At 40.1% G+C, this 27754-nt stretch overlaps 1 protein-coding gene across 1 annotated transcript in view; it reads left to right on the top strand.

Moving 5' to 3' along the window:
• PSTPIP2 (proline-serine-threonine phosphatase interacting protein 2) overlaps positions 1-27754 on the top strand; it is a 70683-nt gene that overhangs the window by 26364 nt on the left and 16565 nt on the right. The window contains exons 3-6 of the mRNA XM_081262967.1: positions 969-1046; positions 4566-4600; positions 17389-17495; positions 22184-22246. Of these exons, the coding sequence (XP_081119093.1) occupies positions 969-1046; positions 4566-4600; positions 17389-17495; positions 22184-22246 (283 nt within the window). The remainder of the gene's footprint in view (positions 1-968; positions 1047-4565; positions 4601-17388; positions 17496-22183; positions 22247-27754) is intronic.

Raw genomic sequence — 27754 nt, 5'->3', positions numbered from 1 at the left:
AAGGCAAGCACTTTACCACTGAGCCACAACCCCAGCCCTCAAGATCCTGTTTCTAAATTAAAAAAAAAAAAAGAAAAGTTGAGGGTTGGGGGTGCTCGGGATATGGCTAAGTGGTTAAGAATCACTGGTTTAATCCCAGTACCAAAACAACAACAACAACAAAAAGATCTATGAATGAAACAGCAAACAATAGGTAATAAGTCCCCAAAGTATGCTAAGTAGCATGATACTAAAAGGCCCTGTGGGAAGGATGGATTGTTGAGGATCCATACATTCACAGGGTGGCTTCATGGAGGAGGAGGTCTTGGTATTGGGCCGGAAGGAGTTTCTGGATCCTGTGGGAGGGTGGCAAGCCTGGAGGCGGGAATGAGCACTGTCCAGGTGCTTTGAGGGAGGCAGGGCCAGACACCGAGAGCAAGGGCCAGGGCTGGAGAGCCAAGGAAGGGTGAGAGCAGGACGGTACTCTCTTAAAAGTTCTATGGGAGAATGTGCTCTGTGCATGCCTCTTAGTTTCTGGGGTTACCACCAGAGGAGGGCTGGGCCCGGAGTGTAGCATTTGAGGAATGTACTTCTTACTCCATTAAAAATAAAACACTCAAGCACAGTGGCTGTGCTTGTAATCACAGCTACTTGGGAGGCTGAGACAAGAGGATTACTTGAACTCAGGAGTTTGAGGCCAGCCTTAACAACACAGTGAGACCCCCATCTTAAAACAAAAAGCAACCCCTCCAACCCCTTAGCTTTTCCATGTTAGCCATGCTGGGGACTTGTTGGTGGAGAATATTACCTTAAAGATGAAAGCCCCTGGTGTTCTGGTAATTCTCCCCCACTTTAAAGAGGGAGATTTGCATTTCAGAGAATGGCATTATATCTGAGCTAAAGGGACAGCTTGCTTTCAAAGGCAGTAGTGTGTGTGTTCAAAGAGCCCTGAGCAGGAACCCATGACCCTTTCTCTTCTATACCCCTAGGGCAGCTATTGAAGAGAAATATGGCAAAGATCTGCTCAGCCTCTCCAGGAAGAAGCCATGTGGACAGTCTGAGATCAAGTAGGTACCACGTGACTCTGGTTCCTGGGATGGCTAAGATGCTTGGAGCTCCCTGGCTTCAGCAAATCAGGATGGTCCGTAGGTTACAATGTGCTGTGTGGAAAAAATTTCAATGTTTTTTTCTTCTTATTTCCAATTCTAAAAAAACTAGGGAAATAGAAAGAAGACTATGGTGGCTAGTCTACATTTCTATATTCCATACTTTTTCATAGGTAGGATTATACTGTATATGATTTTATACTACAAATTTAGTAGAGGGGCTTCATTTTATATTTACTAGTACAATAATATATTTTAAAGAAAATAATTATAAAATGATATCAAAAATGGAAATTATATATGTAAATATTTTATGGTTTGTGATAGTTATAAGCACTTTATTAGAGTTCTTACCACCAATGTCAAGTTCCTATACCACATTCTTTATTCTTCATCCATTCACTGAATACTCTGAGGAATGCTGAAATGACCATGATGTTTAAGGAACATCCTCTCTCATATACAGGGCTGGTTCCATGGGTGTTGCACAGGAATTCACACTTTGAAGGGTTTTATAATCCACTCAATGTTCAGCTGGCACGGTTCTGAAAATATTGGTAGTTTATAAATGAGTGGTTCCACATTTCATTTGGCCCTCACAAATTATGTAGCTGGTTTTACTTACATGGAAATTTCCCAATTATTTCCCCAGCATGAGAATAATGAGAGAGGCTTGCGAGAAATAGGTCAGGCCCTTTCTCTTTGAACCCAATCAGATGACATACTTACCTGTACACTGCTTTGGCTGTGCTATAGACACTTATAGAGATGTCCAGAGGTTTGGGTCCTAACAGACAGGGCTTGTTTTAAGTTTCAAATTGCCAAATGTCACCAGAGTGGTCTGAAAAATCTTAAGCTAAAAATTTAGTTTAAAGTTGTCTTGGGTGGTCAGGTCTCTACTTACCTGGAAGATATTTTTAAAGAAATACAGTGAACACTGAGCTCATTCTGTGTGTACACACACACACACACACACACACACACACACACGATGATATCTTACCATTAATATGAGTCAGTGGAAGCAATAAATAGCAGAAATAGAAATGCATTAGATTTTAGGTACTGGACTAACAGATCACCCCCAAATTTATATATATAATTTTACTTTGAGTCTTGTTAAGTTGTCCAGGTTGGCCTTGAACTTGTGATCATCCTCTCTCAGCCTCTCTATCACTGGAATTTGTCTAAAGAAAATAAAAGAGTTAGTTAAAAGTGTAAATGAGATGACTTTCAGAAATTTCCAGGAAGGACTGGTAATGTGGCTTAGTGGTAGAGCACTTGCCTGGCATGTTGTGAGGATTTGGTTCAATTCCCAGCACCACAAAATAAATAAAATAAAAAATAAAAATAAAAGCATAGAAAAACAAAGTTTGAGAAGTATCCAAGCGATTTTGAAAGAACATCAGATAAAAATGAAGAAATCTCCAATAGCTGAGGTCAGGGTTGGTAGATGTAGAATTTCAGTTGTGAAAAGTAAGTTCAAGAGATTTATCATACAATATTGTGACTGTAGTTAACGATTATATTTTGAAAACCACAAAGAGAATATATTTTAAGTTGTCACTACAAAAAGTGTTTAAGTTATGTGAAGTAATGTATTAATTAGTTCTATTGAGCCATTCCACAGTGTATACATGTATATCAAAACATCATGTTGTACATGATAAATACATATAATTTTTATTTGTCAATTAAAAATATTTTTTAAAAGAAAATCACCCAGAGTTTGTCACGGGAAAAAATGCAGAGATTAAAAATAAATGCTAGGAATGTAGCTCAGTAGTAGAGTACTTGCCTAGAATGGGTGATCCCAACCTGAAAAAAAAAAAGAAGGAAAATTAAGAGACATGGAGAATAGAGGAGGGGGTTTCATGCACATTTAATCACAATTACAGAAGAAGTAATAGAAGGAATGAGAAAAATGTTTTAATCAAGAGAGGTTGAGAATTTTTTAGAACTGATGAGAGCCGCATATCCTTAGATTCAGAAAGCAAAACAAATCCCAAGCATGATAAATTATCAAGCACACAAGAATAGCCCAAATGGCTAAGAGCCCAGATAATAAAAAAAGTCACAATTTTTCCCCAGGGAATGATTACCCACTAATGAACATTTCTGAGCGTGAAAGCTGATTTTTCAATAGCAACAATGAAGCCAGAGACTGTAGAATTATATCTTCAAAGCACTTAGAAGAAAATTATCAACCTGGATTTGTATGTCCAGAGAAATTATTTTCTAATAACAGAAAATAACAGAAGTAGTTTTAGAAAAGCAAAAGTTTTGAAACAAATATTGTTCAGACAAACAAAAAGTTAACTATTATAAACAAATCTTCAATAAAGGAACTTTTTAAAGGGTATTCCTCAAGAAGAAGGAAATTAATCCAGGAAAGATCTGAAGTTCAAGAAGGAATAATGAGCAAATAATATGGCAAACATGAGTCTTTGAAGAAATGGTATTCATGTCAATTTCAATTTGTGGAATTAAAAAAGCAAAATGGAACAAAAACATTGAACGGTAATACTATATAACCTAGTAGGAAGGATAATTAGAATTAAAGCATTCTTAGGCATTTTATGGTTTAGGATAAGAATAAAATGTTAACTTTAGACTCTGAACTGATGAGGAGAGTCTTCCCCTGTCAAGCGTGAGGGTGAGAATGCAGCCTGGTCAACCTTGATTGCAGCCTGTGAATTCCGCTAAACCATATCCCAATTGCTAACCCACACAAACTGTGAGATAATAAATATGTGTTATTTTATGCTGCTAAATTTTTTAAGCAGCTGTGAAAAAATGAATACAGTACAATTTGTTTAATATCTCCTTCATTAGACTCTGAGGTCTGGGATGATATCTGTCTTGTGGTATTTGAAGTACCAACATCAGATACAATAATGGCCCATAGCTTATGGTCAATAAGTATACGATGATTGATTGAATGAATGAAAAGGGAGGTAATCAGGAGCTAGGCTTTGAACACTTCCTTTATTATCTTGCTTTTTAATTTCAAATATTTATTTTAGTTGTAGATGAACACAATACTTTCATTTTATGTATTTATTTATATGTGGTCCTGAGGATCGAACCCAGTGCCTCACACCTGCTAGGCAAGCGTTCTACCACTGAGCTACAACCCAGGCTCATTACCTTGCTTCTGTGTTTCTAATTGACATACTTTAAAGAACAACTGGTATTCTTATGAGAAAGGGACCACAACTTCTATATTATCATTGAGGAAAATGAAGCATAGTTTTGGAATCTTGACTTGCCCAGGCAGACAGTGAAGAATTGATTATGCTTGAGATTGAGGAAATTGGACTTAAGGAGTTTTGTTCTTCTGCTGCTATTTTCTTAAGTTCATGGGCAATGATAAATTTGTAGGCTCTAAGATACATGGGAAGAGAGAAGTATGCAAAGGCATTATAATAAGATTTTACAGTTTCCAGAATTGAAATGATATATGTGCTTCTTTTTTAGCACCCTGAAGCGGGCCCTGGAAGTCTTCAAGCAGCGTGAGTTATTTGTAAAACTTTTGTATGCTGTCCTTCATAAGCTCAGTGTGTATCATAAAGGCAAGTTGTAATTTGAATAGCAATTTAATATTGGGTGAAAAAAAATTAGAGCAACTTCTAAGGTGAGAAATAACCTTTCATGGGGCTGGGGTTGTGGCTTAGCGGTAGAATGCTCGTCTAGCACGTGCGAGGCCCTGGGTTCGATCCTCAGCACCACATAAAAATAAATAAATAAAATAAAGGTATTGTGTCCAACTACTTCTAAAAATAAATATTTTTTTAAAAAAGATATAACCTTTCAGAATTGAAATGAGCTGGTGGACCCTCCAAGCCTGTGTGTCACGATGTGCCTTTCACACTTGAGTTGAGCATTGAAATCACCTGGAGGGTTTATTATTAACAAAGATTCCTGAGCCATCCTGAATATCAGATTTGAAATTTGGAGTGGAGTCTGGGATTCTGCATGTCTTGCAGATTCTCAAGTGATGATGCTGAGGCCACTGGGCCAGGGACCATACTGGGAATAACACCCTTAGAGGATTGTGTCTATACTGCTTCATTCTAACTCAGAGACATAGGCACCTAGGTCCTCATCTAGGCTTGTCTATTGACCTAACCCCTTGTGTATTCTTATGTGTATTCTGGTTTCTCCTCCCAGAGCCTCCTCTGTAGGGCTTCAAGGCTGGGACAATGCTGTGAGTGTCTTGTTCAGACTTCTCCCAGATCCCCAGTCACTTTAATCCAGAAATCTTTAATTTCAGCAAGCCTCAAAGAAAACATTATCTTGGCTTCCTTATCTGCTACTCTAATCTGGCACATGACGGTATCATCCTCCTGGAACTTTCCTCTCCAAGGACACTAATAGTCTTTGTGTCACTAAGTCCAGTGGACAAGTACGGTCTTCTTGACTCTTCAGTAGCTTTCAGCACTGTTGAGCTTTCCTCCCATCCCGAAACCCTCCTCCCTTCTGACTCCCTTGGTTCTTCCTGATTCTCTGGCTAGTCCACTGCCCCTTTCTTAGCTCTTCTCATTCCAGCTCTTCAGTGTGACAGGTCCTTAGTGTGTGCTCCTAGCCCTTCCCACCTCATTCGGCCCAGATAAGCACATCTCTGTCTCTAGCATCCCCTACAGCCTTTACTCAGAGAATGCACTAATGTGTATCTTGAGTCTAGAACTCTCCTAGCACCAGTATTTACATCTACCACCTACTTTATGTTTCTTCTTGTGTGTTTCAAAAGTTTAAGTTCAGACTTTGCAACGGAATTGCCAGTCTTCTAGGCTGACTGCCTGAGGTTGAGCTCTTCTTTCTGCATCTTGTCCTGCTGTCTCCTTAATTTTTATTTACTCTTTCATCTCTCCCCATAGTCAGGCTGCTCTGTCCTAGACATGATAAGGCCTTTTCCCCATCCTTCTCCCACATCCTCTCAGGAAGAGACCCCAGTGGGAGGGAACTCCCTCACGTTTGGGGCTGATTTTCTTGCTTTGCACAAACATTCAGCTTCCACTTTAGTGGTCAAGGCTGATTCAGAAACAGAAAGTCTTTGGAAATACCAATGTCCGAGTCAGGGTTTATCTCTGCTGGGGTCAAATAGGTGCAAACCACGATGCCCTCTGTGTGCTAATCTCCCAGTTCTTGTTTCAGTATTGTGGCCTTTGATTGAAAATAGAACTTGGAATTCACCCAGCAGATTTTTATTTAATTCTGATTACTGTAATAGGGTGACAGTCAGGATCTGGGAAACCTGGGGTGAGGCCTGGGACTTTGCTCTTCAAGGGGTCCTGTCTAGCTCTAGTGTTCACCAGGACTGGTGCTCAGAGGCTGCTTCTGAGGCTTCTGTCCTGAAGAATGCTTGGGACCTCCAAGTTAAGGACTTTAACAGGCCCAGTCTTCGTGACATATGCTTGAAGGATTTCTGTAGCTAGCTGAGTGGTATTCTGTCAGAACAAACCCAGCATCTGTTTCCTCTGCTCTCACACCACAATCACCAACACAGAAGACTCTGGATTCCAGATGTGGGAGGATTTCTTCCTTCAACAAGGAAGAAATCGGGCTGGGGATGTGGCTCAAGCGGTAGCGCGCTCGCCTGGCATGCATGCGGCCCGGGTTTGATCCTCAGCACCACGTACAAAGAAAGATGTTATGTCCGCCAAGAACTGGAAAATAAATATTAAAAAAATTCTATAAATAAATAAATAAATAAAACATTTGAGTATCTGCACATATTAAAAACAAAAACAAACAAAAAAAAAAAAAAACAAGGAAGAAATCTCTTCTGCAGTGGACACCAGCCAGGTGTCTTGAATCCAATTTGGTTTCTACACTATCAACTTGAAGATAGTGTGTCAGATGCTACGGACTGAAGGCTCAGTCCCCAGGACCGCACCCCTCCTCCACTTTAGATACCAGTTGCAAGTTTCGTTAATTGACTCAAGCAACTCACAGAAGGGAGACACTTATTTGCAGTTGATGCTTCATAATAAAGGATATTACAAACGATATAGATGAAGAGATGAATAGGGTAAGCTATTGAAGAGGGAGTATTCTTCATGCCCTCTCTGAGCATGGAACCTCTATGGGCTCAGCCATCCAGAACCTCAGGGGCCCCATCCTTTTGGATTTTTGTGGGAATTTCATTGCCTAGGCTTGCTTGTTGGTAGACGAGTGGGGAATCCCAAAAGATTCGTTTATTCAGATTCTTTTGGTCCCTTCTGTGTAGTATTCCTTCCTCCAGAGTATAAGGCAGACCCTTCTGGAATGAGGATGGTCTTGTGACCAACTATCAGGCAAGGGAAGTTGAAGAATTTCTTTATGGCCAGCTAAAGACAGGGGAAGATTAGAGTTTCCATGGTCCTCCTTGGGGAGGGAGTTATAAGCCAAGGAACCATGGACAAAATGCAAATGTCACAAGTGAAACGTTAGCTAAATAAATATTCCTCTTAACTTTTCCATAGAAGGTGTCTTCTTCCCTCTTTAACTCATCAATGAAACTATTTCTCAAGGTACAGACAGTATCTTTTCATGTTTGTCTTCTTCTTCTTCTGGGATTGAACCCAGGGGAGCTTAACCATTGAATCACGTCCTTAGCCTTTTTTTTTTAAATTTAATTTTGAGATAGAGCCTCAGTAAGTTGCTGAGGCTGGCACAGAACTTGTGATCCTCCTGCCTCAGCCTCCCAAGTTGCTGGGATTATAGGTGTATGCTACCATGTCTGACATCTTTTCATGTTCTCTGTGTGCACTGTAACATTAAGGATATGACATAGCCCAGGAAAATTCAGTATAGTCTGTTTTCCTAAATATTTACTTTTTTTTTAAAGAGAGAGAGAGAGAGAATTTTAATATTTATTTATTTTTTAAATTGTTTTTATTTTTTAAATACACAACAGCAGAATGCATCACAATTCTTATTACACATATAGAACACAATTTTTCATATCTCTGTTTGTATATAAAATATGCTCACACCAATTCATGTCTTCATACATGTAAAGCTGCTTTTTCCTTTTTTTTTTGATAGAATGCTAGAATTCAATCTATATTAAGAAAAATCTGGATTACAGAGGTAACTTTCATCCTCTTAAATCAATAACTTATCATTTTTTTTTTGTTGGTCGTTCAAAACATTACATAGTTCTTGATATGTCATATTTCACAGTTTGATTCAAGTGGGTTATGAACTCCCATTTTTACCCCGTATACAGATTGCTGAATCACATCATTTACACTTCCGTTGATTTACACATTGCCATTCTAGTGTCTGTTGTATTCTGCTGCCTTTCCTATTCTCTACTATCCCCCTCCCCTCCCCCCCCTCCCCTCTTCTCTCTCTACCCCCTCTACTGTAAATCATTTCTTCCACTTGTATTATTCTTCCCTTACCCCTCACTTCCTCTTGTATGTAATTTTGGATAACCCTGAGGATCACCTTCCATTTCCATACAATTTCCCTTCTCTCTCCCTTTCCCTCCCACCTCTCATCCCTGTTTAATGTTAATCTTCTTCTCATGCTCTTTGTCCCTACTCTGTCCTTAGTTACTTCCCTTATATCAAAGAAGACATTTGGCATTTGTTTTTTAGGGATTGGCTAACTTCACTTAGCATAATCTGCTCTAATGCCATCCGTTTCCCTCCAAATTCTATGATTTTGTCATTTTTTAATGCAGAGTAATACTCCATTGTGTATAAATGCCACATTTTTTTTATCCATTCATCTATTGAAGGGCATCTAGGTTGGTTCCACAATCTTGCTATTGTGAATTGTGCTGCTATGAACATCGATGTAGCAGTGTCCCTGTAGCATGCTCTTATTAGGTCTTTAGGGAATAGACCAAGAAGGGGAATAGCTGGGTCAAATGGTGGCTCCATTCCCAGCTTTCCAAGAAATCTCCATACCGCTTTGCAAATTGGCCGCACCAATTTGCAGTCCCACCAACAATGAACAAGTGTACCCTTTTCCCCACATCCTCGCCAGCACTTGTTGTTGTTTGACTTCGTAATGGCTGCCAATCTTACTGGAGTGAGATGGTATCTTAGGGTGGTTTTGATTTGCATTTCTCTGACTGCTAGCGATGGTGAGCATTTTTTCATGTACTTGTTGATTGATTGTATGTCCTCCTCTGAGAAGTGTCTGTTCAGGTCCTTGGCCCATTTGTTGATTGGGTTATTTGTTATCTTATTGTCTAATTTTTTGAGTTCTTTGTATATTCTGGATATTAGGGCTCTATCTGAAGTGTGAGGAGTAAAGATTTGTTCCCAGGATGTAGGCTCCCTATTTACCTCTTTTATTGTTTCTTTTGCTGAGAAAAAACTTTTTAGTTTGAGTAAGTCCCATTTGTTGATTCTAGGTATTAACTCTTGTGCTGTGGGTGTCCTATTGAGGAATTTGGAGCCCGACCCCACAGTATGTAGATCATAGCCAACTTTTTCTTCTATCAGGCGCCGTGTCTCTGATTTGATATCAAGCTCCTTGATCCATTTTGAGTTAACTTTTGTGCATGGCGAGAGAAAGGGATTCAGTTTCATTTTGATGCAAATGGATTTCCAGTTTTCCCAGCACCATTTGTTGAAGATGCTATCCTTCCTCCATTGCATGCTTTTAGCCCCTTTATCAAATATAAGATAGTTGTAGTTTTGTGGATTGGTTTCTGTGTCCTCTATTCTATACCATTGGTCCACCTGCCTGTTTTGGTACCAGTACCATGCTGTTTTTGTTACTATTGCTCTGTAGTATAGTTTGAAGTCTGGTATCGCTATACCGCCTGATTCACACTTCCTGCTTAGCATTGTTTTTGCTATTCTGGGTCTTTTATTTTTCCATATGAATTTCATGATTGCTTTATCTATTTCTACAAGAAATGCCGTTGGGATTTTGATTGGCATTGCATTGAACTTATAGAGAACTTTTGGTAATATCACCATTTTGATGATGTTAGTTCTGCCTATCCATGAACAGGGTATATTTTTCCATCTTCTAAGATCTTCTTCTATATCTCTCTTTAGGGTTCTGTAGTTTCATTGTATAAGTCTTTCACCTCTTTTGTTAGGTTGATTCCCAAGTATTTTATTTTTTTTGAGGATATTGTGAATGGAGTAGTTGTCCTCATTTCCATTTCAGAGGATTTGTCGCTGATACACAGGAATGCCTTTGATTTATGCATGTTGATTTTATATCCTGCCACTTTGCTGAATTCATTTATTAGCTCTAATAGTTTCTTTGTAGACCCTTTTGGGTCTGTTAGGTATAGAATCATGTCATCTGCAAATAGTGATAATTTAAGTTCTTCTTTTCCTATTTTTATGCCTTTAATTTCTTTCGTCTGTCTAATTGCTCTGGCCAGTGTTTCGAGGACTATGTTGAACAGAAGTGGTGAGAGAGGGCATCCCTGTCTTGTTCCAGATTTTAGAGGGAATGCCTTCAATTTTTCTCCATTCAGAATGATGCTAGCCTATGGCTTAGCATAGATTGCTTTTACTATGTTGAGGTATGATCCTGTTATCCCTAATTTTTCTAGAGTTTTGAACATAAAGCGATGCTGTACTTTGTCGAATGCTTTTTCTGCATCTATCGAGATGATCATATGGTTCTTATTTTTAAGTCTATTGATGTGGTGAATAACATTTATTGATTTCCATATATTGAACCATCCTTGCATCCCAGGGATGAATCCTACTTGATCATGGTGTACAATTTTTTTGATATGTTTTTGAATCGATTCGCCAGAATTTTATTGAGGATTTTTGCATCTAGGTTCATTAGAGATATTGGTCTGTAGTTTTCTTTCTTTGAAGTGTCTTTGTCTGGTTTAGGCATCAGGGTGATGTTGGCCTCATAGAATGAATTTGGAAGTTCTCCCTCTTTTTCTATTTCCTGAAATAGCTTGAAAAGTATTGGTATTAGTTCCTCTTTAAAGGTTTTGTAAAACTCTGCTGTATACCCATCCGGTCCTGGGCTTTTCTTAGTTGGTAGTCTATTGATGGTTTCTTCTAGTTCCTCAATTGTTATTGGTCTGTTTAGGTTGTCTATATCCTCCTGACACAATCTGGGCAGATCATATGACTTAAGAAATTTATCGATGCCTTCACTATCTTCTATTTTATTGGAGTATAAGGATTCAAAATAATTTCTGATTATCTTCTGTATTTCTGAAGTGTCTGTTGTGATATTGCCTTTTTCATCCCATATGCTAGTAATTTGAGTTATCTCTCTTCTTCTCTTCGTTAGCATGGCTAAGGGTCTATTTTATTTATTTTTTCAAAGAACCAACTTTTAGTTTTGTCAATTTTTTCAATTGTTTCTTTTGTTTCGATTTCATTAATTTCAGCTCTGATTTTAATTATTTCTTGCCTTCTACTTCTTTTGCTGTTGTTTTGCTCTTCTTTTTCTAGGATTTTGAGATGAAGTATGAGATCATTTATTTGTTGGTTTTTTCTTTTTTTAAGGAATGAACTCCAAGCAATGAATTTTCCTCTTAGAACTGCTTTCAATGTGTCCCATAGATTCCGATATGTTGTGTCTTAGTTTTCATTTAACTCTAAGAATTTTTTAATTTCCTCCTTGATGTCTTCTAAAACCCATTGATCATTCAGTAACCTATTGTTCATTCTCCAAGTGATGCATGATTTTTCCTTCCTTCTTTTATCGTTGATTTTCAGTTTCATTCCATTATGATCGGATAAGATGCATGGTATTATCTCTACTCCTTTATATTGTCTAAGAGTTGCCCTGTGACATAATATATGATCTATTTTTGAGAAGGATCCATGTGCTGCTGAGAAAAAAGTGTAACTGCTTGATGTTGGGTGGTATATTCTATATATGTCAATTAAGTCTAGGTTGTTAATTGTGTTATTGAGTTCTATAGTTTCCTTATTCAACTTTTGTTTGGAAGATCTGTCCAGTGGTGAGAGAGGTGTGTTGAAGTCTCCCATGATTATTGTATGGTGGTCTATTAGACTCTTGAACTTGAGAAGAGTTTGCTTGATGAACATAGCTGCTCCATTGTTTGGGGCATATATATTTATGATTGTTATGTCTTGTTGGTGTTTGGTTCCCTTGAGCAGTATGTAGTGTCCCTCTTTATCCCTTTTGATTAACTTTGGCTTGAAATCTATTTTATTTGATATGAGTATGGACACTCCTGCTTGTTTCCGCAGTCCATATGAGTGATATGATTTTTCCCAACCTTTCACCTTCAGTCTATGTATATCTTTTCCTATCAAATGCGTCTCCTGTAGGCAGCATATTGTTGGGTCTTGTTTTGTGATCCATTCAACTAGCTTGTGTCTCTTAATTGGTGAGTTTAAGCCATTAACATTTAGGGTTATTATTGAAATATGGTTTGTTCTTCCAGCCATATTTGTTTATTAATGTTACTAAACCTGATTTGTTTTCTTCTTTGATTATTTTCCCCCCTTTATTGTCCTACCTCCCACTGTTGGTTTTCATTGTTATTTTCCATTTCCTATTCCTGTAATGTTTTGCCAAGGATTTTTTGAAGAGATGGTTTTCTAGCTGCAAATTCTTTTAACTTTTGTTTATTGTGGAAGGTTTTAATTTCATCTTCTATCCTGAAGCTTAATTTCGCCGGATACACGATTCTTGGCTGGAACCCATTTTCTTTCAGTGTTTGAAATATGTTATTCCAGGATCTTCTAGCTTTCAGAGTCTGTGTTGAAAGATCAGCTGTTATCCTGATTGGTTTACCCCTAAATGTAATCTGCTTCCTTTCTCTTGTAGCTTTTAAAATTCTCTCCTTATTCTGTATGTTGGGCATCTTCATTATAATGTGTCTAGGTGTGGATCTCTTATGATTTTGCACATTCGGTGTCCTGTAGGCTTCTAGGATTTGGGATTCTGTCTCATTCTTCAATTCTGGGAAGTTTTCTCATATTATTTCATTGAGTAGATTGTTTATTCCTTTGGTATGGACCTCCATGCCTTCCTGTATCCCAATGACTCTTAAGTTTGGTCTCTTTATGTTATCCCATATCTCTTGGATGTTCTGCTCATGGTTTCTTAACTGTCTTGCTGAGCTGTCTATGTTCTTTTCAAGTTGAAATACTTTGTCTTCATTGTCTGATGTTCTATCTTCTAAGTGTTCTACTCTGCTGGTAGTATTCTCAATTGAGTTTTTAAGTTGGTTTATTGCTTCCTGCATTTCTAGGATTTCTATTTGTTTGTTTTTTATTACCTCTATCTCCCTGTATAATTGATCCTTTGCTTCTTGGATTTGTTTATGTAATTCCTTGTCAAAGTGATCTTTCATTGTCTGATTTTGCTGTCTCATGTCTTCCTTGAGACTCCAGATCATCTGAAGCATGTATATCCTGAATTCTTTATCTGACATTCCATCTGTTGCAGCTATTACCTCTTCTAAAGTTGAGTTGCCCTGCATTGCTTGTGGGCCTTTCTTTCCTTGTCTTTTCATACTGCTCGTGTTTCTTTCTGCTTGGTAAAACTGTTGTGTTTTTGAAATTTTCCCCCTATTTATTTATATTGGTCTTGTATAGTTGAAAAATCTCCCTTGCAGAGCGGGTAGTGGCTGTGCTCCTCCTCCAATTGGGGTAATCTGTCTATTACGCTGGTGGGCCGCTAGGCCTGCTCTGCCGGTCGGTCGCAGGTCTGCCCACCCTGCAGGTGCGGGTGGCGGCTCTGCTCTGGCCCCACACCAATTGTGGTGACGTGACTACCACGCCCACGGGTCGTTGGGCCTGATCCGGATGCGGGCGGCGGCTCTGCTTGGCCCCTACTCCAATTGGTGTGACGTGTCTACCACGCTGGCAGGCCTCTGGGCCTGTTCCGCCGGTGGGTCACAGGTCTGCCTACCTTGCGGGCTCGGGCGGCAGCTCTGCTCGGCCCCCACTCCAAATGGGGCTACCTGACTGCCACTCCGGCGGGTCGCTGGGCCTTTTCCGGACACAGGCGGCGGCTCTGCTCCGCCTCCACTCCAACCAGTGTGACGTGTCTGTCTCGCCGGTCGGCCGCTGGACCCGTTCCGCCTGTGGGCCGCCGGTCTGCCTACCTTGTGAGCTCGGGCGGCGGCTCTGCTCGGCCCCCACTCCAAATGGGGTGACTTGACTGCCACGCCGTTGGGTCGCTGGGCCTTTTCCGGGCACAGGCAGTGGCCCCGCTCAGCCCCCACTCCAATTGGTGCGACGTGTCCACCACGCTGGCAGGCCACCGGGCCTGTCCCGCCGGTGGGTCGCAGGTCTGCCTACCTTGCAGGCTCGGGCGGTGGCTCTGCTTGGCCCCTACTCCACATGGGGTGACTTGACTACCACACCATCAGGTCGCTGGACCTGATCCAGGCGTGGGCGGCTGCTCTCTTCTGCCCCAGCTGCAGTTGGGGTGATGTGATACCATGCCGGCGGGTCACTTGGCCTGTTCTGGGCGCAGGCGGCAGTTCCACTCTGCCCCTCTGGCCCCCACAGCACCCAGCAGGACCCGGACCGAGAAGCAGTTTCCGCGGGATCCCCAGCCCAGGGCCAAAGCAGCTCTGGGAGCCAGAACCCGGCCGCCCCAAGCTCGGTGCACGCTCTGCTGGGAGAGGGCTCCAAGAAGCAGACTCCGCGGGTTCCCCCAGCCCTGGGCCAAAATAGTTCCGGGAGCCAGAACCTGGCTGCTCAGAGCTCGGTGCACGGTCCGCTAGGAGCAGGCTCCAAGAAGCAGTCTCCGTGGGTTCCCCAGCCCTGGACCAAAGCAGCTCCGGGAACCAGAACCCGGCTGCTCAGAGCTCGGAGCACGCTCTGCTAGGGGCGAGCTCCAAGAAGCCGTCTCCACGGGTTCTCTAGCCCTGAGCCTGAGCTATCTGTCTGCGAGACGCAGGCAAATAACAGCCTGAAATCACCTGTTCCGTAGCTGAATGAGCTGAGATCAGTAGAAAACAGGGATGATTACATCAGCTCTCCAAGATGGCGGCTGCTGGCCTCCTCCGTGGACTGACCCATGTGGAGAACCGAACTGGACCTCTTCCCTCCTCCGTCTCAAACCCAGAACTAAGCACTGAGTGCAGCCATTCCACCGCTGGCAGAACCACAGAATCCGCAGCGCTGCACCTCCTCGCCCCCACCTCGCCACTTCCCAGTGCGCGCTGCAGACTCCGGCCGCGGGGCAATCCGCCGAACAAGCCGTGCGACCCTCCGTGCGGAGAAATCGCCCACGACCGAGCCCCCGCCGCCGATACTCACGCGATGAAAATCCCTCCACTAGATTCTGGAGCACCTCAATTTTGCTGGAAATTCCCAGCCTTCAGCTGATTTAACTCGTCATTCTCCTGCACGTGCCGCGGCACACGGGGGTGATGCACTCCCTTCGCCGCCATCTTCCCTTCCTTAATATTTATTTTTTAGTTTTCGGCAGACACAACATCTTTGTTTGTATGTGGTGCTGAGGATCGAACCCGGGCCGCACGCATGCCAGGCAAGCGCGCCATCGCTTGAGCCACATCCCCAGCCCAATATTTACTTTTTTGCTGTTACTTTTATTTTTTCACAAAACAGATTTATTTTCTTCTTGTTAAGATTACCTATTTGTATTTAAAATTCAAGTGAGACAACCAACTATAAAGAAGATAGTATATGGGCTGGGGGTGTGGCTCAGAGGTAGAGCGAGCGTTCACCTACCATGCGTGAGGCACTGGGTTCGATCCCACCACATAAAAGTAAAATAAAGATATTGTGTCTACGTATAACTAAAAAATAAATATAAAAAAGAAGATAGTATATGGTAGAATTTTCAATTCTCAGTCATACACAGTGTTGAATATGCCACTGGATATTTTAATATAATTATAATATGTATGTATAATATATGTATCTCTTTATATACATAATAATCATAATACCATGGCAGTGGTTCAGAATCTCTGAGACCTGAGCATATGTTTTTAAATTCCCTTAAAAATAAAAACATCCATTTAAATCATGATAATAATTTGATATATAGCTTTCTAAACCTTTTTCTATGCATTTACCCACTTCCTCTTTCCTTTTTCTTTTGTGGTATTGTAGCTTAAGCCTGGGGCCTTGTGCATGGTAGACAAGTACTCTACTGCTATGTCCCACTCTTCCCTCTTTCTTTAAATTTTAGACACACAAATACATTTGGACATAAATAAGTTTGTTTACAAAATCATCCTATACATATTTCTTTTTAATTTACTTTTTTACTTAACAATACATCACAGACAGCTTCCCATTTCAGTTCCCATAGCTCTGCCTCATTCTTTTACATTTAATTTTTTTCCTCTATAAAATGCCAGGTTTCCTCCAATGGTTGTGCTGATTCTTCCTCACCAACACTGCTATTTCCCCCTATCCTCACCAATACCCAGAATTTTCTTGCTTTAAATTCTTTTTTAAAACTGAAAGGTAAAAAAAATGACATATTCTGGGTCTTTAAGGTTTTGCATTTTTTTCAATGGTTTTAAGGCGGAATATATTTTCAAATGTATACTGCACATTTAACCACTCTTTTTTAAATTTCATGCTCTTTATCTATATTTTAATACAAAAGTCTTTTCTATTCATAAAAGGTTTTTTTAATATAGCTATTTCTTGTTATATAAATTGAGAACTTTTTGTGTGTCTTCCAGCATTCTTTGAGGTTATTTTGATACCCCAGTTTAAAAAACATTTTTTTAAGATCAGATTTGTAAATCTTGCTAGATTTAATGCCATGCTTTGTTTTCTTAGTGAAATAAAAACTTATTTTTTTTTTCTATTAAAAAGGCAGGCCATGCTCATTGTAAAGACCTTCAAAAACAAGGGGAAAAACAGTCACCAGTTATCTTTCTACTCAGATATAACTATGGGAAGCCAAAATTTTGTTGTACAATCTTTCTTATAAATGTTCAGGCTCATAAGAGATTAGAGATGGAAAGAACCCAATAGATTATACAAAGAGGATGAAGAATAGATTTAAAACTGTTAACAGTAATAATGTCTCCTGGGATGCAAGCTTCATGAATTATAACTTGGCTGACTCTTTCTCTCCAGCCCTGGGCACCCACTAAATTAGTGGCTGTTGGGGACACGAGGCTAAGCTAATGAATTTCTAGTCTTGCTGTTGGTGACCTGGGTAGTGCTGGGCACATGAAGGAACTCAATACCTGTTGGTGACTAAATGAAGTTTTCTTGAATCTACCGCTTGCTCCAGTATTTTATGTGTGTGTGTGTGTGTGTGTGTGTGTGTGTATGTGTGTGTACGTGTGTGCATGCATAATTTTGTATATTTGAATTTAGAGGCATCTAGAACTTGATTGTTGTTTTATTAAAATTTCTTTTTGCAGAAGTAGACAATGTGGCCCAATGTCACATTCATCTTGCACAGACTCTAAGAGAGGAAGCCAGGAAGATGGAAGATTTCAGGGAAAAGCAAAAGCAACAACGGAAAAAGGTTGGATTTGTGCATGTGTTCAAATGCTGCCCTCGCTCTGCAGAAACCTCTGGGTTTGTCTGTCATTAAACTTCTCAGCTTAGCTCTACTCCACATAGTTGTGTTCTTTCTAACCTGAGAACTTCTTTCCTGGAGTCCCCTTGGGGGACTTGGACTCCATCTAGGGGGCTGTGCCTCTGCACTGTTTCTACACTCCAGACCAGTCCTCCTTTTAGAAATTCTTGCAGGATTCAGGAGTCTAGCTTGCATTCCTCTTCTTTCAGATCTGCTGCCATATTAAAACTATTGCTGGAGGGGGGCTCCTGACAAATTCCAGCCAGAGGGCTTCCAGACCACACTTCAGGGGAAAGCATCAAGGGGAGGGTGAAGTAGTGGAGGAAGCTCATGCTCTCTCTGAAGTCCATCATGCAGTCGAATGTTCCTGTTTTACAAACAGAGCAACTGGGGCACTGGGAAATCCAAGTTTTTTGTTTTTTTTGTTTTTTAATCTCTGGAGCACATTGCATAGGCTCTTTTCCATTGCCAGAATTTACAATAACTACATGGAAAGAGACGGGAGCAAACAAGAATTAATAAAACTGGCAAATGTTTGGAAAGTTATAGAAAAGAAGCCCAAGACTTATATGAAAGTATTACTTGGACTAGACCAACCACATTTCTGACTCCTTTTTGTTTCTGAAAGGCTTGTATATTCATACTTGACCCTACAGTCAAGTATGGCCCTTCCAGAATTTCTTTCTATATTTGGGCTTCAAAACTGGAGCCCTGGCCTCACATGTGGAACAAAGGCTTCCCTCTCTGGCATCCAAAGATTAATTCCCCCCAGGTCCTCTGGGACATCTCTGCATGGACTTTTGGTGACCTCTTGCACCTTTTCTGGAGGTCCTGTTGGAACCTTTCTGTATCCTGGTTTTTCATGGTCCCCTGAGATTGTCTGAAGTATTTGTATCCAATAAACAAACTATTAAGGCTGATTCAACCCTTACCTCCTTCTCAGCAATTGGAATCTAGATCTGATTTCCTTGATAGCACTGGTGTCTGGTGTCTAGGTAGCAACAGTATCTTTTTTTTTTTTTTGGTACCAGGGATTGAACTCACGGGTCCCTAACCATTGAGCCACATCCCCCAGCCCTTTTTGTATTTTATGTAGAGACAAAGTCTTGTTGAGTTGCTTAGTGCCTTGCCAGGTTGCTGAGAGTTGTTTTGAATGGGCGATCCTCCTGCCTCGGCCTCCGGAGCTGCTGGGGTTCCAGGCCTGTGCCATTGCGTCCAACCAGGCAGCAGTATCTTAAGGGCCTGCCTGCGTTGCAATTATGGTCATTTTGTGAAATGCTCTTATCTTGGCATACTGCTGCCCCTTCCCACTTCACAGGCTGTACTTCTAAGGGAAGTACCATGAATATTTAAGGAACACCATATCAAACCCTTTCATACATTCCCTCAAGCTTCATGAGTCAGGCTTGTGGGGTGCATCTGGCCCAAGCCTGTTTCTGAGCAAAAATAGCACATTTATCACACCCATTGAATGGCCAGACTCTTGTGCCCGACATTGCCCCTGCCACCTCTCTAGAGGAATTACAATTTTTCAGAAGCAAGAAGCCTTAGACCACAAGAGTATGCACACATGATTTCCACTCTGAGGAGATGAAGTGACATTTCCTCATGTTCTCAAGTGTCTTTGACAGACCCGGCCCTTTAAGGGGGGTTTTGTTGATTTTGCAAGGTTTCTGAAACTTCCCCTCCTAACAATTTGCACAGACCAAATTGTTATAGCTTGAAAAACACGCTCTGAATTCTGTTAGGCAATAGAGCAGCATATGCTCAATTAGCTGCTATCATCCGAGTTCCCTCTACAGCAGGAAAATAGCTTCAGAGCTCTGAGGAGTCCAGAGTTCATTAATAAACTTGTAATTACTTGTATCCATGAACTCTGGACTTGTACCACTTCTGTGTTTAGATATTTGATTGAAAAAATTAAACTTTAGAAGGAACGCTTCAGTACTAACTTCTTGTTTTTTGATGGTCAAAGTTTGCATGTTTGGGACTTCCACTTCTTGGAAATTAAGCCATTTCCACTTTCTTTATTGAAGAAAACTATCGGTTGGTTTCTTTTAGAAACCTGGGACAGAGGTAGTGTGAGTGAAATGGCTTCTCACTCAGACAACTGCCGCAGTCTGGCTGGGCACAATTCAGGAGCCACTTGTCAAAAGAAACAAACTTTATTTTTAGAACTACAAACTCCAAACAAAACAGCTCCTCAGGAAAAAACCCTCAGAGCCTAACTGCCACCACCGGCTTCCACAAGCCTCTCACCCCCACACAAACCTCACCACCTCCCACAATCCTCCTGCTCTTGAGGCTGATTGGCTGGGTCGCGTGGGTGGAGCCAAATAAGTCCCCTAATGAGCAGCTCCACGGAGGAGCCAATCAGCTAGATGTTGCTGGGGTCGCTGTGAGCCAATCATCAGCCGGCAGCTGGAAGTTTGCTGGCAGCTGGAAGTTTGCTGGGGCCCCTTTGGCTGTGGCTCTCAACAGACAACTGATATTTACAAAGTAGCCACTTCAGTAATTTACTACAGGGTTATTTGGATCATTTGAAAATATCTTCCTCCTTTCCCCCTCCCTCTGGCTCCTCCCACCCTAGGATGATGGTGTTTTTGCACTCCCTTGTGTTATCAATCATATAACACACCCAAATTCCTGCTGAATTTAGTCTAAACAGGAAGTCTGAGTCCTAGAAGAGACACTTCTCCAAAAAGACCTGGAAGAGAACATTTGATTCATTGGAGTCACCATCAGTAGGCCACCCTATAAGTGAATATGGACATAAGGAGACTTAAGACAGTGTAGCAGGCAGAGGTGGACCTGAAGTCTTGCCACTAACTCACTGAATAGCCCTCAGCAAAATAAATCATCTCTTGGACCCCACGGATCCTGGTTGTCAGGTTAGAGTTGGATTGCTGCCTTCTAGGATCCTGTCAACTTTTAAATGCCAGGAATTCCTGAAGCCAGAGGGAGGAATAATAGGAAGTGGAAAGGTTTGGCTGGTGGGGGAAGCTGTAACACCTGAAAGGTGCTTGAAACAGGTGCTGTGTAGAACTTGGAGATAAAGAGATCTATCTTGGGTCACCAATTATAAAACAGTAGCAGCTTCCAAGTGGAAGAGTGGCAGTGTGTATATTTGAATTAAAAGGAACTTGGCATTGAATGACATCACTAACAGATCAGCTCATGTAGCGTGGAAAAATTAGGAATTATTATTAAATAAATCAACCCAGATCCGCTACCTGGTAGAGGGAAGTAGTCACACATGTAGACCACAGCTCCTTGCCTGCCATCTGCAATGTGTCTTTCCAGGTGGGGCTCATATTGGAGCCCTTCTCTCTGTGTATCTGCTGTCTTCCAACATTAGCAGGTGAATGGCCACCTCCTGACACTTCTCTTTTGTCTGGCCTGGAAGACGACTGCTAGGTTCTCTGAGGGCCCCTTGGGGCACTCCCAAGGGAATTTCACGTACTCCACAAAGCTCATATTTGAAGTGAGGCCATCTCAATTATTCCATCCAAATATCACAATACCCATGTTTGTGTATTATGGTAAATGGACAGAAACTTAATTTTTATGTATCCACAGGGAAACACATTTGAATTTCATTTTCAATATTATTTTTTTCATTCATTTTGTACAAAATCAAAGTCAGTGCTCATTTTGAATTGTTGCATCTCCATATATATATATATATATATATATATATATATATATATATATTTTTTTTTTTTTTTTTTTACATTTTTGGTATTATAGCGCTATCACAAGGATAATGGTAGATTAGGGTAATGATAAGGAACAAGGGCTCTGGAGTCAGGCTCCTGGGTTCAGATTTCAGCTCTGTCACCTGCTGACTATGTTACTTTGGGTAAGTTAGCCAAGTTCAGTATCTTCAGGGAAATGGAGATTATAGTACTTAGAGCTGTGATGCATGAAAACTGCTTAACATAGAAGAGCTTGATATATGGGAGCTACTATGGTTATGTCCAAGAGGTACATCTTTATTGCTAGCACCATTCTTTTGATTAATAAAAGTATTATCATTATCAGTACAATGAAGAAATTACTTCCAAGTAAACTTGATGGAGGGGTTTCCCTTTGCTGGGTGAGATAGCTTTTCTCAGCTGTCCTACAAACACTTCTTCCCTGCATATTGTCTGGGCACCTTTTGGTAAGGGGTATGTCATTGAAGGCCATAGAAATGAGTGCGTATAAGCCCCTAATTTAACTGTGTAGACATAGGCTTGCAGAATTTAGACTTTTTTTTTTTCAGTACTAGAAATTGAACCCAGGGGCACTCTATCCTAGAGCTACATTCCCAGCCTTGAACTTGTGATTCTCCTGCTTTAGTCTTCGGAGATAAGACCTATCTTGGGCCATAAGCATCACCATGCCTGGCTTAAAGATTCCCTTTAAAATATAAATGATACTTTAGTAAAAATTTTAAAATTCCTCTCTGAATTCAAAGTTCCTTGATTTCAGGAACTCTACTAAAGGCAGTGCTCTAAGGTGATCAGCCAGTCTCCGTGGTCCATGTTGAACTTAATGATGATCCATGTTGAACACTTAGATCTCAAGAAAAGCTGGTATTAATAATAATTTGTTTTTATTAATAGTGCTTATACTTTTTTTTTTCACAGACAGAGACTGTCATGGATGCTGCCCATAAGCAAAGGAATTTACAATTCAAGAAAACCATGGATGTGAGTTATACTCTTGTGCTTCTCATTTATCTATCTATCTATCTATCTATCTATCTATCTATCTATCTATCTATTGTAATGGTGACATTTTCTGAAATACTGTGCTTTGTATGAGCATCTTCCTATTCAAACAAAATCTCAATGTTATTATTTATTCTTGTGGTGTTTTAAGGGAAACAGTTTTTACCAGTTTGGCTTTCCTTCTTTTTAAGGCCTTGGAAAGCTTGAAAATGAAACAAGATAGTGGAAAATACAATGGTATTATCTTTTTGGTAACCTTGGGAAATAGAGCGAGTCAATTTAAATATTTTAGGTTAAGACATAAAAAACATGCATATATAAAATGCCATTTATCTTGTGGTACTGGAGTTTTTACTATGTGGTTATTTTGAATCTTGATTGTTTGCCTGTTTCACTAAGTGACACTTTCATCTTTTAAGATATATGGAAATTGTGAAAGCCTTCTCTCCTTTATGTAATTTACAAAAAATTCTAGGCAAGATAGAGGTAAGATAGTTGCTAGGGATTTCACTCTAGCTTTACACAAATCTGTTAACTCTGGATACAATTAATTCTACCATTAGAACATACATATGGCTACATCTTTTTTTTTTTTTTTTTTACCAGGGATTGAACTCAGGGGCACTCAACCACTGAGCTACATCCCCAACCCTATTTTGTATTTTATTTAGAGACAGGGTCTCACTGAGTTGCTAAGCACCTTGCTGTTGCTGAGGCTGGCTTTGAACTCACGATCTTCCTGTTTCAGCCTCCAGAACCACTGGGATTACAGGCATGTGTCACAGCACCCGGCTATGGCTACATCTTTGTAAGATGTATCTTCATGATATTCTGACATGGCATAAAAGTGTCGGTAACACGAGAGCAGGAGTCTGTTCTGCTATATTTCTTTAATCTTTGATGGAGATCTCCTTAGAAGCAATGGATAAATGAGGAATAATGTCAATATAGTGAAGAACTAGTATGGGTGAATATAAGACTTCCCCCAGACTGTCTGTGTTTTGAATAATCTGGGGCAAGTAGTCTCACAATTAAAGAGACAGCTTTATCAAAATATAATTTTCTTAATTATTTCTTCTCCCCACACATAGAGCCATATCAGTGTTAGCAGTTTTTGCCAATACCCTGCCCTGTAGCCATCATCTGCAGGTTCCCCTTCTGAATTCCAAGTCATTGATTCATTTACTGTTCTCTTGTTCTGTCTCTAATCAGGGCTTCACATCTCTCAGTGAGAAAAAGGGAGGTTTATGAAATGAAGAAGAAATGACAATGGGTTGTAAAAGGTACAGTTTATTTGTAGGCCAGAAAATTGTATCTATTTAGAGGATGGAGTATTTTATGTCTTCAATTTCCACATCTTTTATAGCCAAGTTGCTTAAATATGAAATGCATTTCTTAAGCAAAAACTTGGGTCTAGCTGGGTGTAGAGGCATATGCTTGTAATCCCAGTGGCTCAGGAGGCTGAGGCAGGAGGATCTCAAGTTCAAAGCTTGCCTCAGCAATTTAGTGAGGCCCTAGACAACTTAGCGAGATCCTGTTTCTAAATTAAAAAAATAGAAATGGCTGAGAATGTGTCTTGGCCAGTGAGTGCCCTTGGGTTCAATCCCTGGTTAAAAAAAAAAAACAAACAAACTGCGGAGTAGAGTGAAAGAAGACTATTGTAGTTACCTATTTACTTACCATGTTCTTTTTCTCCTTCTAATGTTCCAAGGGTTCTTCCTGTATGGTTAAGTTTTTGATTTTTTTCTTTTAGCTTCAGATAGGTCTGGATCCCAGGTCCATGAGTGTTAGATCTTTTCTTTTTGTGCCAAAGGTCCCTGAGGCTCTTTATTATTTTTTCCAGCCTATTTCTTCTCTGTTCATATTAGGTGATTCTACTATTTCTCTTTCAGATCATTGATTCTTCTGTCTTTCTCTTGTTAAGCCCATCCATCAGGTTTTTGTTTTTTGGTTATTGAATTTTTTTTTGCTCTAAAATTTCCATCTTGTTCTTCTTTATATGATCTATTTCTTGGCTTTTTTAGTTCTTTGCCAATACTATGTATTTTTCATTTGTTTCAAGTGTACAATTGTGTACTGAATACTTTTATAAGGGTTGCTTTAACATTTTTGTCAGATAATCTGACATCTCTGTCACCTTGATGTTGGCATCTATGGATGACCTTTATTTTTGTTCAATTTATTATCTTTCTTGTTGTTGGTGTGAGTGGTATGAGTGACATTTGATTGATTTTGGACATTCTGGAGTTCTGTTACAAGACTCTGGATCTTATTTCCACCTTCTGTGTTAGTTGGCTTCCTCTGAGACCCTTCCAGCAGGGACAGATGGGAAACACTGCCTTTTCACTGCTGTATGAGGGTCCAAGTCCAGGTCCCCCCTTGTTCTTTGCTGACCCCAAAGAGTGGATGTGACCCTTTTAGGACTGGAGGTGGTTGAAGTCCTGATTCTTAATTAGATGTCCTCTGCCACCACCTGGGGTGGGGGCCACCTCAGCATTGCCCTTTGAGGGTGGAAGTCTAAACTTCCCACATAGCTGCTACTGGTACCCTGATTGTGTGGCTTTGTTACCTCCTGATGTGAATGAAAGTCTCAGTTCTCATTTGTCCTTCAGTGATGCTGCCTGGTTAGGGGAGTAGGTGCCTCTTGGCAGCCTCCACTGGCCTTTGCTGGCACGTGTCCAGGTGGGGCCTCAGTGTTTTCTTTGGCATTTAGCTGCAGTAGATGGTTATCTTCATGTTCCACTAGGCTGTCCCTTTTCTGGTCTTTTTGGCTATAGAGAATAGGCTTTGTTGGGCTTATTTTGCTGTGATCACTGGTATTTCTGGGTGTCTGTTTCCTCAGCATGTAGTCTGTGATAAATGAGGCAAAAAAACACCCAGGGAATTCACTGTTGGGTTGATCTTTGAACCCAGGGTCACTAGCCAGTCTGCTGCCTTACCTTTCAGTGTTCTGATGTTTGTTTCAAATGTAATGTTTAGGGATTTTAGTTGTATTGAATGTGGAGGAATTGGGAAAGGACATCTTCTCCAAAGCTGGGGAATCCTTTTTTTTTTTTTTTAAAATTTTGTTCTAATTAGTTACACATGACATCAGAATGAATTTTGATTCATTGGACAAAAATTGAGCACAACTTTTCATTTCTCTGGTTGTACATGATGGAGCATCACACCATATGCGCAGTCATACATGTACTTGGGATAATGATGTCCATCTCATTCCACCATCTTTCCTGCCCTCAAGCAACTCTCCCCACTCTCCCTCCCCTTTGCCCAAAGTCCCTCCATTCTTCCCATGCCCTCCCGCACCCCCATTATGGATCAGCATCCACTTATCAGAGAGAACATGAAGCCTCTGATCTTTTGGGATTGGCTTACTTCACTTAGCATGATATTCTCCAACTCCATCCATTTAACTGAAAATGCCATAATTTTGTTCTCTTTTAATGCTGAGTAATATTCCATTGTGTATATATATCATAGTTTCTTTATCCATTCATTGACTAAGGACATCTAGATTGCTTCCACAGTTTAGCTATTGAGAATTGAGCTGCTATGAACATTGATGTGGCTGCATCACTATAGTATGCTGATTTTAAGTCTTTTTTTTTTTTAAGAGAGAGTGAGAGAGGAGAGAGAGTGAGAGAGAGAGAGAGAGAATTTTTAATATTTATTTTTTAGTTCTCGGCGGACACAACATCTTTGTTGGTATGTGGTGCTGAGGATCGAACCCGGGCCGCACGCATGTGAGGCGAGCGCGGTACCGCTTGAGCCACATCCCCAGCCCGATTTTAAGTCTTTTTAAAAAATATTTATTTTTTAGGTGTAGATGGACATAACACAATGCCTTTATTTTTATGTGGTGCTGAGGATTGAACCCCGGTCCCACCCATGCTAGGCCACAATCCCAGCCCCGTGATTTTAAGTCTTTTGGGTATAGACCGAGGAGGGGGATAGCTGGGTCAAATGGTGGTTCCATTTTAAGTTTTCCAAGGAATCTCCATACTGCTTTCCAGAGTGGTCACACCAATTTGCAGTGCCACCAGCAATGTTTGGGTTGAGGAATCCTTTTAAAAAGATGCTTTTGCAACATATTTTTGGAGGCATATGTGTGAACATACCTCATAAATCTTATACCAAGAATCTATCTTCAGGAATTGCCCCAAATAAGCAAAGGCATGTACATGTTCACTATGATTTTCACTAATAATGAAAATTGCAAATGATTTAATTACCAACAATTGGAGAAGGATTAAATATAGTATGTAGACTTTAAATACAATTAAAAAGACTATGTTATGACAGAGAAAAACTGTTTAACATGCAATATTAAAAATAAGAAAAATCGAGCCAGGTGTGGTGGTGCACACCTTTAATCCCAGCAGCTTGGGAGGCTGAGACAGGAGGATCTTGAATTCAAAGCCAGCTTCAGCAAAAGGGAGACACTAAGCAACTCAGTGAGACCCTGTATCTAAATAAAATACAAAATGGGTCTGGAGATGTGGTTCAGTGGTCCAATGCCCTGAGTTTAATCCCCAATACTTCTGCCCCTGCACCCCAAAAGAAAAATCAATAATATAGCAACATTAAAACTTAAGGCTTTTCTATAGTAAAAGAAAAAAAATCTCCTTATTCATACTTCTACAATAAATGAAACACTGGGAAAAATATTTGTGACATAATATAAGGAACATTATATGTGTTAGGAATAGTATACCTATTACATAAATTTGTATATATTATAATTTATGTATATATTATTAGTATTATAATTTATATATATAATATATACATAAATTTGTATATTAGGTTACTATTCCTAATATATACTGAGCTATTAGCAATCAGTTAAAATGAAAAACATTCCAAGAGGAAATTAATAAAATACATGAAATAGAAAGGAAAAACTACTTTAATATATTACTATAAAAGACATGTAAATAAGAATAATATGGAAATTTTTTACTTCAGTGTTAGAAAAGATTGAGAATATTGACTGAACTTGGTGTTAGAGTGTGAGGAAGTAACTAGTGTCATATACTATTGGCAGAAATATACTTGGTACCACTCTTGGAGGGAAATCTGATATAGGTTTACTTTTTATTTTATTTTTTTGCCAGATAATTATATTTCTAGGAATTTTTCCTGTATATATAAATTTACACTACTCAAAATAAAATCAAGAGTATTGCTATGTCTAATAAAAAGTGGAAAGTTGGTGGGATTTTAAGTACAACAACTATGGAAATCAGTATGGAGGTTTCGCAAAAGATGAAGCATGGAACCATTGTATGACCCAGCTTTACCACTCCTTGGTATTCGTCCTAAAGAATTAAAGTCATCATACTGTAGCCATACATGCATACCCATGTTTATAGCAACATAATTCACAATAGCCAAACTATGGAATCAGCCCAGGTGTCTACCAATGGATGAACAGATAAAGAAAGTGAGGTATATATACCCAATGGAATTTTTTTTTTAGCTATA

This window comes from Spermophilus citellus, assembly GCF_964194105.1.
Source record: "Spermophilus citellus genome assembly, chromosome: 12".
NCBI classification, from domain to species: Eukaryota; Metazoa; Chordata; class Mammalia; order Rodentia; family Sciuridae; genus Spermophilus; species Spermophilus citellus.
Note: the sequence above shows the minus strand (reverse complement) of the source record. Positions and strands in the feature narration are given on the sequence as shown.